The sequence below is a fragment of the Marmota flaviventris genome, chromosome 1 (genome assembly GCF_047511675.1).
Source record: "Marmota flaviventris isolate mMarFla1 chromosome 1, mMarFla1.hap1, whole genome shotgun sequence".
In the NCBI taxonomy this organism is placed as follows: Eukaryota; Metazoa; Chordata; class Mammalia; order Rodentia; family Sciuridae; genus Marmota; species Marmota flaviventris.
The window spans coordinates 57,071,342-57,088,680 of NC_092498.1; the positions used below are offsets into that span (position 1 = coordinate 57,071,342).

A 17,339-nucleotide genomic window follows, 5' to 3' on the forward strand; every position below is an offset into this window, starting at 1 on the left:
CCCTCCTCTGCCCCTGCTTCTCCCTCCTCCTCCCTTTCTTCCTCTTCATTCTCTTTTATCTCCCTCTCCTGGTGCCCAATGACACCAATGAGCTATTCAGTGGCACAGTCCCCATCCTGAATGCCTTTTTCAGCCTATAGGATTTCCAGGCACTCACACCAGCCTGGCACAAAGTGGCTTCAAAGTCAGAACTGCCACTTACTATAGTTGTGAGACCTTTGTCAGGTCACTTCTTTATGAGACTCAATGCTCTATATGTAAATTAAATAGCACTTACAGAGATATGCATCAAATGCAAATATAAACGTTAAGGAACCCCAGGTGCTCCAGCACATATCAGGCATTCTATAAATGCAAAATGATTTTATTACTACAGGTTCCTGACATAGACACACTGACACACACACTCACAAACACTCAACCAAAAAAGGACACAGAATTTGGGAACTTCATTCTCCTGAACCTGTAGCAAGATGGTGTGGAAAGGAAACAAAGTCCAGGGGATCTCTTCAGAGCTGCCAAGCACCATTGCTTATTCTAACCCTCTCTACTTATGTCAGTAGTGATGAACTCTTTCAGAGCCCAGCTGGGAGCTGTCTCGGTCAATAGCTGTAGCTTGCTTAGCCAAATGCCATGGCAGCTGTCCTGGGGCCTTCTGGGTAAAGGCCACTTGTGGGTGGAGCTGGCCTCATACTCCTTCCTCCAGAAGGTTTGTTGTGGACCTCCCTGATTTCCAGCTACCACATTGAGGCTGTGGTTTTGAGGGGATGGCCACCAGCCAGAATCCTGACCCTGGGTGCCCTGCAGCTGCTCTGTGCATTGAGGCATTGAAGCCACAGACCCTGGAAAGCTTGGGCAAAAGTGGAAAGAAGAGCCCGTCTTTTCCCAGGGGCCTATCTGGACCATTCACCAGAGTTAAATGGCAGTGCCCCTGCTGGCCAGTATGAGTAACTGCAGCCTCTTGGGTCTTAAGGAAGAGGTTATTTTTGAATAATCCAGATCTTGGCCTGGAAGGTACATGTGCACTCATAACCAAGATAAGACTGTTTTCATTGAACAACGGATAGGGAGTGCATGTAGAACATTCCCATTCCACGCCCCAAACTTTCCCTTTCACACCTTAAACCTGTAGCTATTTCAATCCTTCACCTCTCACTTCTCAGGAGAAGATGCTCTCAGAGCATATTGCTTGTTCAGGAGCTGTATTGGCTCTGCACCTGTTGATGTTTGATTTCTGCAGCCGTGAGAAGCCTTGGACTGTCAAGGCAAAGAGCTATTCATTCAGAGGATCCATTTGGGAGTTTGTGTTCAGATGGAAAAGGTATCCAATGACTAAAATAAAGAATACAGCTGAACCAGGCACAGTGGTGCATGCCTGTAATCCCAGCATCTTGGGAGGCTGAGGCAGGAGAATTGCGAGTTCAAAGCCAGCTTCAGCAAAAGCAAGGTGCTAAGCAACTCAGTGAGACCCTGTCTCTAAATAAAATACAAAATAGGGCTGGGGATGTGGCTCAGTGGTCAAGGGCCCCTGATTCAATCCCCGGTACTTCCCCCCCACACAAAAAAAGAATACAGCTGAACCCTCCCCACTTAAGCTCAGAGGAGACACACCCAGGTTGGCCTGGCTCTGTGTCCCCTGGGCATGTTCCCTAATCTCTCCAGCCTTTAATTTTCTCATCTGTAAAATGCAGTTAATCCTCAAGATACAGGCCATCCCCAGAAGAGGCTGTGAGGATTAACAGTCATGGGGGTACAGTGCCCAGCTCCAATTAGCCACACCACCACACTAATAGAGGCCTGTCTGCAGACTACTCAGGTACAAGCAAAGCTTTTGCCATGCATGTTGGTGAGGTGGACCAGCATTCCAGACTCCTCAGGCCACAGTGAATGGGATCTAGGAAGGGCTGAATGCCCTACTCTGCAACTTGGGCTTAAGGTGCCTCACTTGTCCTTTGAAAAATCTTAGGAAATCCTCATGCACTGCTGGTGAGATTGTAAAACTTTGCAGCCACTGTGGGAAACTGGCAGTTTCTCAGAAAGGTAAGTATAGTTACCATGTGACCCAGCATTTCCATTCCTAGGTATATACCCAGGCTAAATGAGAACATATGTCCATGCGGGAACTTGTATGTGAATGTTCATTGCAGCATCACTCATTGCAGAATTATTCATTATAGACAAAAAATGGACACAAGCCAGTACCCATCGACTGGAGAATGGAATCAACGAAATGTGTGCATTTGTACAGTGGACTATTCTGTGGCTGTAAAAGGAACAAAATACTGATGTGGATGGATCTTGAAAACAAGCTACGTGAAATAATCGACACACAAACGGATAAATACCATGTGACTCCATTTATATAAACTGTTCAGAATAGGCAAATCCAGACACAGAGAAAGTAGATTAGCAGATGACAGTGCCTGGGGATGGCCATGACCGTTCATGGGCGTGTGGTTTATTTTGGGGGTAATGAAAATGTTTGGGAATTATATCGTGGTGATGGTTGCATAACTGTGAATATACGAAAAACCACTGAATTCTACTGTATGTGAATTCCATCACAATAAAACTGTTAGTTAAAAAAGACTACCCTTAGCCAGCTGGAGTGTGTTCTGACTGTGGACGGACAAATGGGACAGGCAGTGTGGGAGTGGAACTCTCGTGAGCTTTACTTATAAATCAGATTAACCAGCTTTCCTCCCTCACTGCGCCAGGTCTGAAGGAGCTACAGCAGTCACAGGCTTTATCCAAGGAATTTAAAGGCTTCTGAATATAGGGGGTCCCGGGACTTGAACAGGGGGGGTGCTCAGCCTCATCAGGAGGTACCACAGGAATAAACTCAAGCTCAAGAACACACCTTAGCTTGGTCTCAAGACTTGCAAGAGCCATGTTTTCCAAACCCCAAACCAGGGCTGATTGCTACGATTTGTACTCACAGGGGCAGTAGGAGACACTATTTGAAGTAGGGAGTGTCTCCAAAACTTTGGGTATAGGGTTTGGTTTTCTAGGAAACACTCATCTCCCTTTGTCCCCGCAAACAGACAAGTTTCCAAAAAAACTCAGAGTCTTTGGGAGTCATAGGCAAAAGTCATGAGTTTCCTATAACTAAGCTGTCCAGTTGAAAGGCATTTAATCAGAACCATCCTTTTCGAGAAGGAGCCAATCTAATGCCCGCTCAGGTTAGGTGAGGTGCCGGTAGACTTTTTCACAGAAGGGCACAGAACACACACCAGGAAAATCCTGTCCAGGCCTACTCCCTCTGGTTTCTAGGATTGTTGTTTGGAATATTGGCAGGAAGTTCAGTGTGGCAGAAACACTTGGGGGTTCTGTTCTCTGCCAACGCACCTCCCAATAGCAATAGGTATCTCAGACTAGACCCAGGGCAGCCACACTCAGGGAGAGCTCAATCTGTTATCTAAAATAACAGTATCTGGTAGCTTTCCCTGAGGGAGTGATTGACCCTTCCAGGGAGCCTGTATCTGACACAGAAACAGGGCCCAAGAGAACTCAGCACTTCTTCCATATCTGAGACCTTGCTTCAAAGAGGGGCCTTGTTATGATTTGGATGTGAGGTGTCTCCCAAAAGCTTACCTGTGAGACAATGCAAGAAGGTTCAGAGGAGAAATGACTGGGTTGTGAGAGTCCAATCAGTGATTTAATCCCCTGATAGGGATTAACTGAGTAATAACCAAAGTGGTAGGGTGTGGCTGGAGGAGGTGGGAATTGGGGTGTGGCTTTGGGGATATATTTGTATCAGGCCAGCGGAGCCTCTCTGCTTCCTGATCACCACGTAAGCCGCTTCCCTCTGTCACACTCTTCTGCCATGTTGTTCCTGCCTCACCTGGAGCCCTGAGGAATGGAGCCCGCTGTCCATGGATTGAAACCTCTGAAACCGCGAGCCCTCAAATAAACTTTTCCTCCTCTGTGATTGCTCTGGTCAGATCCTTCGGTCACAGCAGCAAAAAAAGCTGACTAATACAGGCCCCAAGGTTTCAACTGTCTCCACCTTTGGGGCCTGGCTCAAGACGGCACCCCCTCCTCTTTGGATGAGCTAGCTACCTCATAGGTCTCTCTCTCCTTCCAAACTTGTCCCTTGTCTTCCTTAAGTCTAGTCCCACGTTAGCCATCAGAGAGATGCTTTCAGAGTGTAGGTTCTGTCACTCCTCTGCTGGAAAGCCTTCCGTGGCTCTCACACCTGGGGTAAAAGCTAAAGTCCTGACAAGGCGCCACAAGGCCCTAGGTCATGGGTAAACCCCTCACCACAGACACCCTGCAGACTGCACCCTCCAACACCCCCCGACACAGACATGTCTCCCCGCACATCCTTCTCTGAAGTCCTCTCCCCTGGTCCTCAGCTCATTGGTATTTTTCCTGCTGTTCCTCAGTTTGCCCTTGTCCTTTCACTCTCTGTCTTGAAGGCTCTCCCCAGCTATCTGCTTGGCTCCTTCCCACACTTCCATGGCTGGATTCTCACCTCACACTGGGCCTTCCTTGACAACCTATTTAAGTGACCATCCTGATCTCTATAACCCTCAACCCTGTTTATTTTTTCAATGATATTTACCTCAATTAACACTATAGATAGATAGATAGATAGATAGATAGATAGATAGAGATAGATAGAGATAGAGATAGAGATAGAGGTAGGTAGCATGCGTTATTATAAATCATATTTCTTTATCAAATCTGTCTGTCATCCCAGTAGAAATAAATAAAGACCAACCACAAGAGAAAAGCAAAGGCTGTTTATTCCAAGTTGCTAGAGCGAGGGAGTCAGCTTGCATGGTATTTTAGTGGGGTCCCAAAGGCAGGCAGAGAGAGGTAAAACTTTACAGTAGAAAAACGAGAAGGTTCCAGGTATATGTTGACTCCAAGCTGTTGACCTGGGAAAGCTATAGGTGGACTAACTAGAGGCGGCAGTCTAGGTGATTGGTGTACCTTTGGTTTTCTCTGGATGGTTCTAAATTAGAAATAGGAACAAAACATAGGGAAGCTTTCAATTATTCATGAAGTCCTGGTTGTTTGGGCTCCATTGTTACAGGGGTTATTGTTGGGCTTCCTGGACTGTTATTAGAGTTAGAGTTCTGGCTTCTTGCAAGTCTGAATCACAGCTGGCTGGATTTCTGGGTTGTTGGTTATGGATAAGCCAGGTAGTGTCCTGGGCAGGTTGCTGCGGCTGTGAGTTGGAGTTCTGTTTTTATGGGTGACCCAGCCATTGTCCAGTTGGATATTCAGTCTTTCATTCCTCCCTAAAATAGAAACAAGAAGAACATTGTTGTATTTATTGCCATATCCCCAGAGCCTAGAACATGTGGGGTGGGGTGGGCCCTCACTATTTGTTGTTGAGGGTGATAATGTTAATCTATATCTAATTAGAAAAGATGTGACTCTATTTTTCACTTGGGTAGAAAACTACCTACAAGCCTGCTTGATTCAATCCAATTCTACAAATGTTTGTTGAGTGCTTTCTACATACCCTGGAGGCCAGTCCAGGTTACATGAGACAAATACTGGCTGAAAATGAACTGAAGATAGGATTCCGAATGCTTTAGTCCAGGCTCATAATGCCACTTGGATTTCATCTCCACTTTTAGGGCCCCTTCAGTTTCCAGGTCTTCATTGTGTTGAGACTGTTTCACTTCCTCCAGCTCTCATTTACATCTCAAAAAGTGTCTGTGTGGTAGTTGATGGGGGTTTTGTTAGTTTGTTTGTTTTGGGTGTTTTGTTTTGTTTTGGTTTGGTTTTTGTTTTGACATAGAGTCTTAACTGTATTTTCTAGGTCTTGAACTCCTGACCCAAGCAATCCTCCTGCCTCAGCCTCCTGGGACTAGAGTCATGCACCACTGTGGTGGCTCTTGATTGCCTCTTCCATGAGCTGGTTATCCGGTAATCAGTTGGATTACTCCCTTGGAACAGGAGTCCCATCTTGCCCCTGATACAGGTGAAACACAGGAGGGTCTCAGTGATCCGGGTCTCCTGATATTTGACCTTTTCCCTAGTTTTTAGATTAAATATGTCACTGACCTCACCTTCCACACAGAAGTCACACCTGGCTCTGGTCTGCCATCTAGAGGTGGAGGAGCAGTACTCTGGCTCTATCACCCAGGGATGACCCCCACTTAGGCATCTCAACAACTTTCAGTCAAGGGCTCTCCACTCAGTTCTGTTATTGTTGTTTGATTCCAGGCTGGGGTTAATTTATCTTTCAGATAAAAACTCAAGGAACCAAGAAAGAAATGGAACTGGAAATAGAATCTGTTGGGCTAGCTCTTTAGTAACCTACACTCAGCTGTGGCAGACAGAATGTAAGCTCTGCAAGGGCAGGGATCTGGGGCTGTCACGTTGGCTAAGGTAACCACAACGGGCACATGCAGCTGCTCCTTAAGTGTCACTGGGTGAATGGAAGGCAGCCACCAACCCCCTCAACACACTAAGTTTTGAGTGAGAAATACCATGTTGCAATAGTGATCACTTTCAAGTTCACTCATTTTGTCATTTAATTTTCTCAGTCATCGATACACACATTAAATAAAAAGGCAAACAATCGAGCCACAGACATGAAAGAGGACTCTGAGGAGCAGAAGCGCCATCTCTTGTTTGTGAATCCCATGTGTTTTCGACACAGGCCTGCTGAGGCGGGACTCCACTTTCTACAGGGCACAAAACATCTCCAACCTCAGCCAATGTTCAGCCCCTCAACAATAATGAATCCCTAGTACTCTGCTCCCTGAAGATCTCCACCGAATTTAAAATGAATCAGGATGGGAAAAGTAAACACAGGCTACAGTTGATTCGTGTGCGTTGAAGGCCTTGAGAGAGAAATGGAAGCAAACACTGATTGCTGCCTTCATTTCATTCAGGTAACTTTTTTTTTTTTTTTTTTTTGGTCAAACCTGGTAAACGTTAGAAACCAATGGTCTCCGCCCTGGACTTCAGACTTCTGGATTTCCCTTCTGTCAGCTAGCCAAATATGTGCCAGAAAAAGGGGAGGAGGAGTCTCTCTCCTCCAAGCCTCCTGGGGCTGCTCTTACTTTTTCTGGATCCTCTGGCCTCAGCTTGGGGCCTGGAAGACAAGCATCTCTTCCTGCTGGTCACTAGGAAAAATGCTGAGCTCTTCATGCATAGCCTAGTCTTCGGGAAGTCCCTCCCAGAGCCTGACTTCAGTCTCTCCTTTTGAGTGTTCAGCACAATTCCCTCTGGTGCTGTCACTGCTGGAGAAGGAAGGGCAGCTTCTCCTTCTCACCTTCCTTAATGGGCTTATAAACAGTTATCAAGGCCCCTTCAGCCTTCTCCGAGCCTCATTTTACTTGCTTGGAAACAGTGCTTCTGAGGTAGGGGCCCCACCCACTTGCCAGGTCTTAAACGGGTAATCAGCCACCTCACCCACTTTAACCTCCACGAATGAACAGCTCAGCCTTCTTTTGCAAAATGTAAACCCCATTCAAGGGACTTCCCTGACAACCCACCCTTATTAACAAACCATGCCTGGTCTAGGCCAGAGCAGGGCATTTGACAAATGTTTCTCTTTCTTAAGTCACACTGTGGCCCAGGCACACTGTCAACAAGCAGCAGCACTCTCCAAGGTCTTCACTTGCTGGCTGTCCTGTGCCTCCCTCAGGCCACTGTGGGTCTGTGAGTTCTCATCTCATGCCCCAGCCGGAAGGGGGTGCTGCTCTGATGGACTCTCACTGGGTCTTATAGTTGTTGGACGTGGGCGCCAGCAGCTGAGGAGCAGGACAGAGAGCCAGGTCTCTGCTTAGGTCTGTGCTGGAGAGTTTCATTTTCTGTTCCATCACAATGCATTTACTCTCAGCTCAGTGCTCAAACCAACAGCCTGTGGTGTGGCCCCACTCAGAGTGCCATGGTGCCCTTCAGTCACAGAAAATGGGAAGAAGCAGAGCAGGTGGTTATAAGATTGGTGTTCAGCTTTGAAAAGAGTGATTTCATTTTGAGGCCCTTTTTATTTTTTATTTTGAGATAGGGTCTTGCTAAATTGCTTAGGGCATTGCTCGGTTGCTGATGCTGACTTTGTACCTGTGATCCTCCTGCCTCAGCCTCCCAAACCTCTGGGATTACTGGTTTACACCACCACATGTGTCTTCTCCAGCCCTTTTTATGTTATATTTTGAGACAAGTTTTCACTAAGTTGCTAAGGGTGGCCTCAAATTTGTGATCCTCCTGCCTCAGTCTCCCAAGTTGCTGGATTATAGGCATGCATGCCACTGTGCCTGGCTCAAGAGTCATTTTAACCAGAATGGCTAAAATTAAAACACCTGTCAATCCCAAGTGTTGACAAGGATGCCACACTTGGGACTGGAAGTCTCAATCCTTGCTGCTGGAGTGTAAACAGGATACACCACCTTGGAACTCTTTAGTAGTATTCAGCAATTGCTCCAGCAATCCTGCTCCCAGGTATATGTTCAGAAGCAATGAGCATTTGTGTTCACCAAAATACGTGTACTATAAAGTTCATAGTGCTAATTCACAATAGCTAAGGAAAAAAAAAGCTATTGGATGCTGAAGCACCCACTCAAGCATAGAATAGGTAAATAAAGTGTGGCATAAGCATACAAAGGCATCAGACATAATGATGGAGAAAGCTGGATGACTGCTACAGAGTGCCTTGGGCTCACCCCACAGACGTGAGGCTGAGCCCACAGACATCAGAAAGGAAAGTGTACATCTTGTGAGACCCTGTTGATATGAAATTAAAAAAGGACAAAACTAATCTATGATAATAAAGATCAGAATGGTCATTGTCTCTAGGATAAGTCTACATAGGATCAAGTTGAACCCCTTAGATCTTTGTCAAATGTAAGTGACATCTCAATTAAAAATAGGAGGCATCTATTGTGTTTTCTTCTTCCCAAGTGAACAACTCATTATTTACTCACCTTTTTTTTCTTTGCTCTGTTTTTGAATTTAAAAAAAAATTGAGGTGACTTACAAAAGCGTATAGTGTTGAACTACATCTATAGGTGAAGATGGGAATATTAGGTGAAACCAGATGTGAGGGTAGTCCTCAATATTTGTGTCAGGAAGTCCTCTGCACTTCCTGGGGTGAACTGAATGGAGCTTTCAATGCAAAGAAGAAACACAGCCAGTTCTGAATTCAAACACTAGCAGTCTCAGGCTGGAATTGTGGCTCAGTATTAGAGTGCTTGCCTAGCACGAGTGAGGCACTAGGTTCAATCCTCAAACACCACATAAAAATAAATAAACAAAATAAAAGTATTGTGTCCATCTACAACTAAAAAAAAAAAAAAAAACATTTTTTTTTTAAATGAGCAGTCTCAGCTGATCAGAAGCACATGTAGTTCGGAGCCCTGAAAGAAATTTTGCTGTGCCACTTCAACAAAAGGCAATTATGTGAGCAAACCCTATCTTTTAACTTTTGTCAACCTTCCCATTTGGGACCCTAGATATCTGAATCCCTAAGCCCCATATGTCCATATCTGGGTCAGGACCATATTTCCACACCTGAGCCTTGCCCATCCCTGCCCCTGTAGAAATTAGGGTGAGGCAGCCCCCCTGAGGGTCGGGGCCCCCCCATCCTGCTAGGTGGTCTTGGGAACTACCCACCGTTTACTTTCCGGCTTGCGATTTGAAGAAAGTCCTTCTTGTGAGGGCTGGGCTTCTGTTCTTCGGGTGTCCAGCTTGACGTCTTTGCTTCTGGAACTCAGGCCACTGTCCTGGGCGGGGGCTTTGCCACTCGGCCAGTCTCCTTCCTTGCTTATGCTCCTTGCAGGCTCCCACCCTGCCGCAGCTGCAGCTCCCTGAAGGCTGGGCTCTGTCCATTTTGGCATTTGTTTTAATGGATCTTTCCACTTCCTGGCTCCAGTTTTTGAGTTGAATTGATAGATTTCCCCAGTCACTAGAGGAGAGAAATACCATCATATAAACCAAGGAATTCAAATACTTCTGTCTTGCCCCACCTCTCCCCCACGTGGTTCTGATGGCCAAGAGACATGCAATGAGACATGCAACCACCACGTGAAGCACAGACAGAGAAAGCAGGTTGGTGAGCAGCACAGACCATCTTCACCAGCCTGCCCCGCCCCAAACCACGCAACTCAAACCACACGGGGAGCATGTGCCACACCTCGTGGATAGAAAGGTTCAGAAGAGCCTCAAAGCCATGTCAAGTGCAATTTCAAGGAAGTCTTGAACTCCTACGGGCATCAGATACATGAGGTTCGGTTTCTAATGGGGTTACCCATTATGTTCTGATTTATTTGGTTTGTTTGAAAAGACCCCTGGATGCCTGCTATAAAAAGGAACTCACCAAGTAAGGAGGGCAAGACTTTGATTTTTTTGTTTATGTTAGGTGAGTAGAGATTCAAGGACTCAGACACAAACGTGTGGCCCCATTGGAGACGAGGCAAGGGAGCCATTTTGATTGTGTCAGAGCCCACAGACACTAACTGATGTGTTTGTTCACATTAAGTCAATTGGCAGATTTCTTCTCCTTCTTTTTAAATCTTTCCAACACACAAAAACTGCAAAAGGCCTCCGGCTTTTGCACTGGAAATAGGGTTTAAGTCAAGCCCCGGCTCCTGCCATTTCTGTAGAGCACGAGTGGCCTCTCCGCTCAGAATCCCACCAGCACTTATGTTAATGTGGGCACATTATGGTAACAAGTACCTAATAATAGAGGGAAATTTAATTCCAACAGCAGCAGCTTCTCACTGGAGAGGAGCCATCCTCCTTGTGAGGAGGACCACAGCGGTCTGCATGTGAGGGTGGCAGGGAGCCAGCACACTTGCTTCCTGGATTCGGTTTCCTTCCCTTTATTCACGTCTATAATTGAGCCTTTGTAAGTGGAGGGATGTGTGTAAAGGAGCTAAATTGGGAGCTGATTTCGTGGGGGTGATGAGAGTCTGCAGGCCAGCTTTACCTTATGTTCATCTTGCCAACCAAGAAGAAATTCTTGGCCCTGATCTAGGGGAAAAGAAGAAGCCAAACTTGCCATTTCTTCCACTGCTAATAGGATGGTACTAGAAGCTTTCAGGAAGATGAGGGGAGGGGAGAGAGTTCCAATGAGCAGGGGGGAAAGAAAAGAGAGAAGAGTGGGTTCTTGAATTTACCATTTCCCTAAACTGTGAATTCGGCAGGGAGGCAAGAAAGGCGTGTCCTTGAGCGGGAGCCCTTCAGTGGAAACCCACAGGGGAGGGCGCTGCCAGCCTGCACGCCCGCTGTGCGCAGAGTGGATCTCCTGTTGTATTTTAGCCTAGAAGTGTCAGCGCTGCACTACAGGCAACGTGATTGGGTGGATTCACTGAGTGAAGAGCAGGAAACAGGACAAGGTCATAGACCAGCCTGGGATAGGGAAAGCATTCTTATGGGTGGCCTTGCCAGTCAATTACCTGGGTCTACAGCTTCTCCATCAAAGACCGTGTTCATCTGGACAGTTTCCTACAGAGCAGAAAGAGACAGCTTCAAGCACAACTCTAGGCTTCCCCTGCCCCAGGCAAGGCCACTCATCCTCACAGCCCCGCAGCCGGTTCCTTACCCAAAGCTTCTTCTTGACATTTATCTATGTGATAGGCACTGTGCTAGGTGTTAGGGACACTGGGGTGAACAAGACATGTGTGGTTGCTGCCCACTTGCCACTGATGAACAGGGGTTCCTGTGCAGTCAAAAGACCATGGGAGGAGATATGTGGGGTGCTATGGGACACAGGTGGGAGTGAGGGGGACATTTAATCCAGACTTGGTGGTTAAAAGAGCATCCTGAGTAAGTGACACCTGAGTTGCATCAAAGGAAGAGTAGAAACACCACACAGTGTGTCACCTTGGTGAGATCATTATAAGGCAGATTTGCAAAGCAGGCACAGAGGAGCCCCCAGGAGCTCCCATCTCTGGCCCTGGCACACCAGCCTGGCACTCCTGCCTTTTCCTGCTGCCCCCTCAAATAGGCCAATGCACAGTCTCATTCAGGCCTTCCCTAAGCCCTGGGTCCATGATCTGTACTCTGTGCCATCCTTAAGGACCTGACTTGTGTCCAAAAAAAATGCACCTGTCCCTGACCCCATGGCACCCCCTTCCTTCACATGATACCCTGTAAAGGTGCCATAGATAGGGTCTTTAGTATGCTAATGAGGACGGCATTTAGAGCTTAGAGGACCTCTGGTCTTTGTATTTTCATCACATTTGTACATAATCACCTCTCCTTCCCCACAGCTCCCCAACTCTGAAGAGAGGATATAGGGATTTACATGGGTTTCGTCCACTGGATCAGGTAAGCAGCCCCACTTTTTATAGTCACGAGGATCTATTTATTTAATAGATTAATTTAGCATTACCCAGTTCTAAGACCATCTCTGAGAGGCATACCCAAGGGTACCTGCCTTAGGCAATAAGACCACAAAGACCAAAGACTGCTTCTTCTCCCCATTTGTAGGCCAACAAGAAGGTCCAAGCTCTAAGGTGATGGGCCTAAAGCAAAAATCCCAGTGTACCCCATCAACCACCTCATGGTGCTCATTCACCAAATACAGAGTTTTGGCTCATAAATGAAGTCTCATCATGGGGGAAGAGAAAGGAGAATCACCTTCAAGTTCCATCACTTCCCAGTGAAGACAGCAGTCTCGGTGAGAGACAGAGTGAGGTGGCAGGGTAACTCTCCAGCTACCCTATAAACTCCGCATTTGTGTGACACCCAACAATTTTCACCATATTTCCCCACCTGTTATCTCACGGCAGGTGACCTTGCTCCCATTTCACTACTGAGGAATCTAAAGCTCCAAGCAGCTGAGGGGTCCCTAAGGCCATGTGGCTAAGTGATAGGCCTGGACCATAGATAGCAGTGCTCTTTCTCTATCACTTTTCTGCAAGGTTGTGGAAACAGCAAAGAAAAATTAAATTCCACTGGAAACTGAAGTGCCAGTTGGGGTCTTTAACCTCCACTCCTCCAACACACTCTGCTGGAGAGCTGGTGGAGACAGTAGACACCACAACTCTATATTTATGAAAGTCAGTGCTTCTGTAAATGCATCAGCAGACATGCTCAGTGGAGGGAAGGAATTCTATCAGGAACTCTGTCACACAGCAAGCTCTTCCAGTGGCCAAATACCATACCTCCCTGAATGACAAACACCCCCACAGGACTACCAGCCAACACCCAAGTCAGGTGCCTGTGGCTGACCACACTCACCACCACAACCTCTCTGTTTGTCTTCTTCATGTCTGCAGGAAAGAGAACAGGCAGCAGTTAATTTTCCTTAAAATTCTACCCCCACAATGAGATATACCCTAAACAGGCTTTGAAACCAGTCTTACAGATAAGGCAAAGAATTTTTCTGACTGTAGACATTGATAGCTTTCCATCTTCTCAGAAAAATATGCACATGTATTTTCAATACACACACACACACACACTTAAATTTTTAAACTATTTTTCCAACTTATTATTTTTGGGGGGACCTAAAAAATTAGCTTTCAAATAGACTTAGAGATCAAAAAGAAAGATTGAGTTGATACACTCGCTCAAATGTGGGGATTTTTTTTTTCTTTTCATTTCATCTATGCCCTTCTTAAAAAATAACTGGGATTGGAAACAGTTTGTAAAATTTCACAGGTCATCTCATTTAATATGATCAATAATCATTATGATCAAATTTTGAACCCTGATGTACATGCTTTATGTACGTCAGACACACGCTGTGGATGGAGTGACTAAGGCAAACATTTTTTTAACACACTTTTCAATTTTATATCTTGTCTCTCCCACTAGCCTGGGGTCACCTTCAGGCAACAACTTGTTGGCCAGGGGCAGGACGAGACACTTCCTCAAGCCTAGAGCTTTCAAACAGACCTGGCTCAATTTACAAACTTTCCTGAAATTGTTCAGCTCCTGGCTAATCTGGCTGCCCTCGATCCCTCTTTCTAACTAGTCTGGCCTAAATAATTTGTGCAAATGATCAGATCCATTGCAGCCTGAGAATAAAATCTCATTTGTTCTTTCAAAAGAGGCAGGTGTCCAAGACAGAGCATTAGCTATCCTCAGGAGGGATCACGCCCCTCCATGTGCTGTACTGAGTAGATACTGTGTTTAACACATGGAGGATTCTTTATTCCTGTCCCACTCAGTGGGGAACAAGCCCAGGTGCAGAAGGTAAACTGATTGGAGATGACCCTGGGTGGGAGCAGGCAGGGCCCACGGGAGTTTTCCCAATAGGCCAAAGGCACCATGCACCCAGCCCTTCCTGTGCTCCAGCAGCATCTGCCCTGTGCTTCATTCTACCAACAATGATGCTGCTAAAAACTCACCAATATATAATTGTGCCAACTGGCTCTGTTGGGTCCTTTTTTATGTAGTACAACAGAGCATGCAAGCAAAAAAAAAAAAAAAGGAATAAGCACTGTACATACCTCCTTTCTTTGCCCTATGGGAAAGAAAAAGAATGGGTATTAATTAACCTGAAAGTGGTCCACACAGGTGAACACAAGATAACATAGGGTCCTTTGGGCAACTGTGTTGCTTGGGGTTCCAGGGCTGATTTGCAAAAGGGGTCATTGATGAGGGCCAAAAAGAAGACCTGGCTCCAAACAAAATGGCTTTGTCACCAATGGCTTTGGCCTTGGGAGGTTTGGGGAGTTTGAAAATTTTGACTACTATTGCCTTATAGAATTCAGGAAATATGACGACTCCACTGAGGACACCTGGCAAGGGCGTCATCAGCCAGGTCAGATGGCCAGGCAATTCTTTCCCTTTTTCTCCCACAGAACTAGCTGAGCAGGGGGGTTGGCTCACAGATGGCAGTTTGAGGGCTGGCAGTTAAATTTGGTTTCCTGTAACATGAAGAAAGAGCTAGACCTGAACTCTAAGACCCCTCTCCTGATAACCTTGGTGTAATGGTTAATTTGAATTGTCAACCTGATTGGATTAAAATATGCTGATGATTAAGAGGCTTCTGGGTGTGTCAATGAGTGCGTGTCTAGGAATGATTGCCATCTGGGATAGCAAATTGAAGTGGAGACCCTCCCTAAGCATGAGCAGCACCATCCAATAGGAGCATGGTGGCTTGGATAGAGTAAAAGTTGGAAGAACAAGGAAGCAAGGGCAGATGCAGGCTCAATTCTTCTTGAATGGGTTCTTGATGGCTATTGCTATCGCCTGAGGATATCAGACTCTCACTTCTTTACTCTTCCAAAGCACACTCTGCCAGTGATTCTCCAGGGAGTTTCCAGAAGCCTTTTGGTCTCCTGGGGTAGCATCACTGATCCCTCTTGTTCTGATGCTTCAGCCTCTTGGACTGTGCAGAACCCCGACTAATACACTCGGATTCTATACTTCTGTGATTCTAATTTTGATTCTTTGCTGTTTGACAAATGCTGGTGGTCACATGGTACAACTTACTTCTAAAGATGTCAGGTCTGGGTATGAATTTCTAGCTAGTTTTCTTTCTTAAGTCAACAATGCTGGAAACGGTATTTAAGATTGTAAGTTAAAACTACCAGGTTCAAGGTGCACATTTAACATTTAGCCATCTATTCCGTGAGTTGCACTGTCTATTGGATTACTTCCTTCAAGAACTTCTACCCAAATCCCACCACAGGATAACACCATCCTTACAAGCTTAAGTGTCACTCTTTTAGAATCATGTTTTTTTTCTTTTTGGTCCTGGGGATTTGACCCAGGAGAGCTTTACCACTAAGCTACATCCCCAGCCCTTTTTATTTTTTTCTTTTGAGACAGGTTTTCACTAAGTTGTTAAGGTTGGCCTCAAATGTGTGATCCTTCTTTCTCAGCCTCTGGGATTACAAACGTGTGCCACTGCACCAGCCTTAGGATAATTTTTTAAGTCAAATTGTGAGTAGAGTCCAAACAAAGATTTTTTTTTTTTTAATTTCAACAAATACTCAAGGATTCTTACCTTGAAGTCAAGGTTGCCAATAGCAACTTCCCAAATAAATATGGCAAAATGCAATGCACATCTATATGCTAATGCCTTTTACTTGTATATAATCTTTCATCCATAAGTTTTAAATTATTTTAATTATTTTAAATTATTTTGAATTATTTAGTTAACCTTAAAAATATCTTTAAGAGGGCTGGGGTTGTGATTCAGTGGTAGAGCACTTGCCTAGCATATGTAAGGCACTGGGTTTGATTCCCAGCACTACAAAAAAACTAAAGATATTGTGTCCATCTACAACTAAAAATGTTTTTTAAAAAATACCTTTAAAAGGCAGATCAATCTAATTACCCCTCCTTTTTTGCAATTGAGAATCCTGAGACTCAGTGGTTTCAATGTTCTAAGATACTTGGGTGCAAAGCCAAACTTGAAATCTAGAATCATAAACTCACTGGGTCTTAGCTGTGAAGAATAATGCAATAAAATTTTTAAAATAATGGCTATGATGTTTTAAACATCTGTTACCTGCTAGGGAATAGTGCAAAGTGCTTATTTGAGTTTGCTTATTTAATTGGTCATCACTTGCCCAAAGCCACATACCAGAAGATGGTAACGTCAAAGTTTGAACCCAGGCCCCATCTAATTTCAAAGTCCCAACTCAGAATCACCATGCTCAAACGGTAAGAGTCACTGAGACACAAGAAAAGTGGCTCTGAGAGAAGCCTGTGACGATTCAACGTTCTGCTCACACCACTACCTCACTTTAACCAGGAAAGGACACTCCACAGGTTGTCACAATAAGAGGCCTATGTGACAACAGGAGAGAACAGCGAGGAGAAAAACTGGCCTGTGTGTATAGTCCCTGAGATCGAGGCAAAGAACGATGATGGTTTGGTTATGCACAAGCCCAACTGCATCATGAGAGCCAAAAGTTTAATTCCCTTATCGGCTCTTGTGTTTCCTTTAATTCCACCACCTCCTATTAATGTTCTACAAATAAGAGCACAGCGTATTCTGTCACTACTCACAACAGGGCTTTTCTGAAGCTTTTATGCAGAACAAGGTCACCAAAAGGCTGACAGCCCAATTTCACTGAAATCCCATCAGGGACAGAGCAGGTTTTCAGAGAAAGTCCAGGGAATGGTTTCCTGGTCCCACCTATGACAAAGAGGGTACACCAGGCCCAAGGGCAGCTGGGATTCCTCCTCCCTATCTCCTTTTCCCTCTGTCACTCCAGGAATCCTGTCCTGTTGAAAAATCCTGAGGAAATCCCAGCCCACAGCAACTTACAGAGGTTTCTTGTTCTTCCCCATCTTGCAGGGACAGCATCTGTGGATGGCTTTGGCCAACAGGATGATCAGAGACACCAAGAGACCCAGAAGCAACACGGAGCCTGTGGTGACGACGAAAGGCACATACCACGCAGATGGAGAATACACGTTTTCCCTGAAGACCTGGTAAGTGATCCTGGGCTTGA

General features: G+C 45.6%; 1 protein-coding gene across 1 annotated transcript in view; it reads right to left on the minus strand.

The window, feature by feature from the left end:
* Positions 1–9,588: 9,588 nt before the first annotated feature.
* Positions 9,589–17,339, minus strand: part of Cdhr3 (cadherin related family member 3) — a 64,285-nt gene continuing 56,534 nt past the window's right edge. Inside the window, 6 exon segments of the mRNA XM_027926295.3 lie at positions 9,589–9,659; positions 9,662–9,877; positions 11,370–11,418; positions 13,159–13,190; positions 14,376–14,389; positions 17,153–17,334. Coding sequence (XP_027782096.3) covers positions 9,589–9,659; positions 9,662–9,877; positions 11,370–11,418; positions 13,159–13,190; positions 14,376–14,389; positions 17,153–17,334 — 564 coding nt within the window.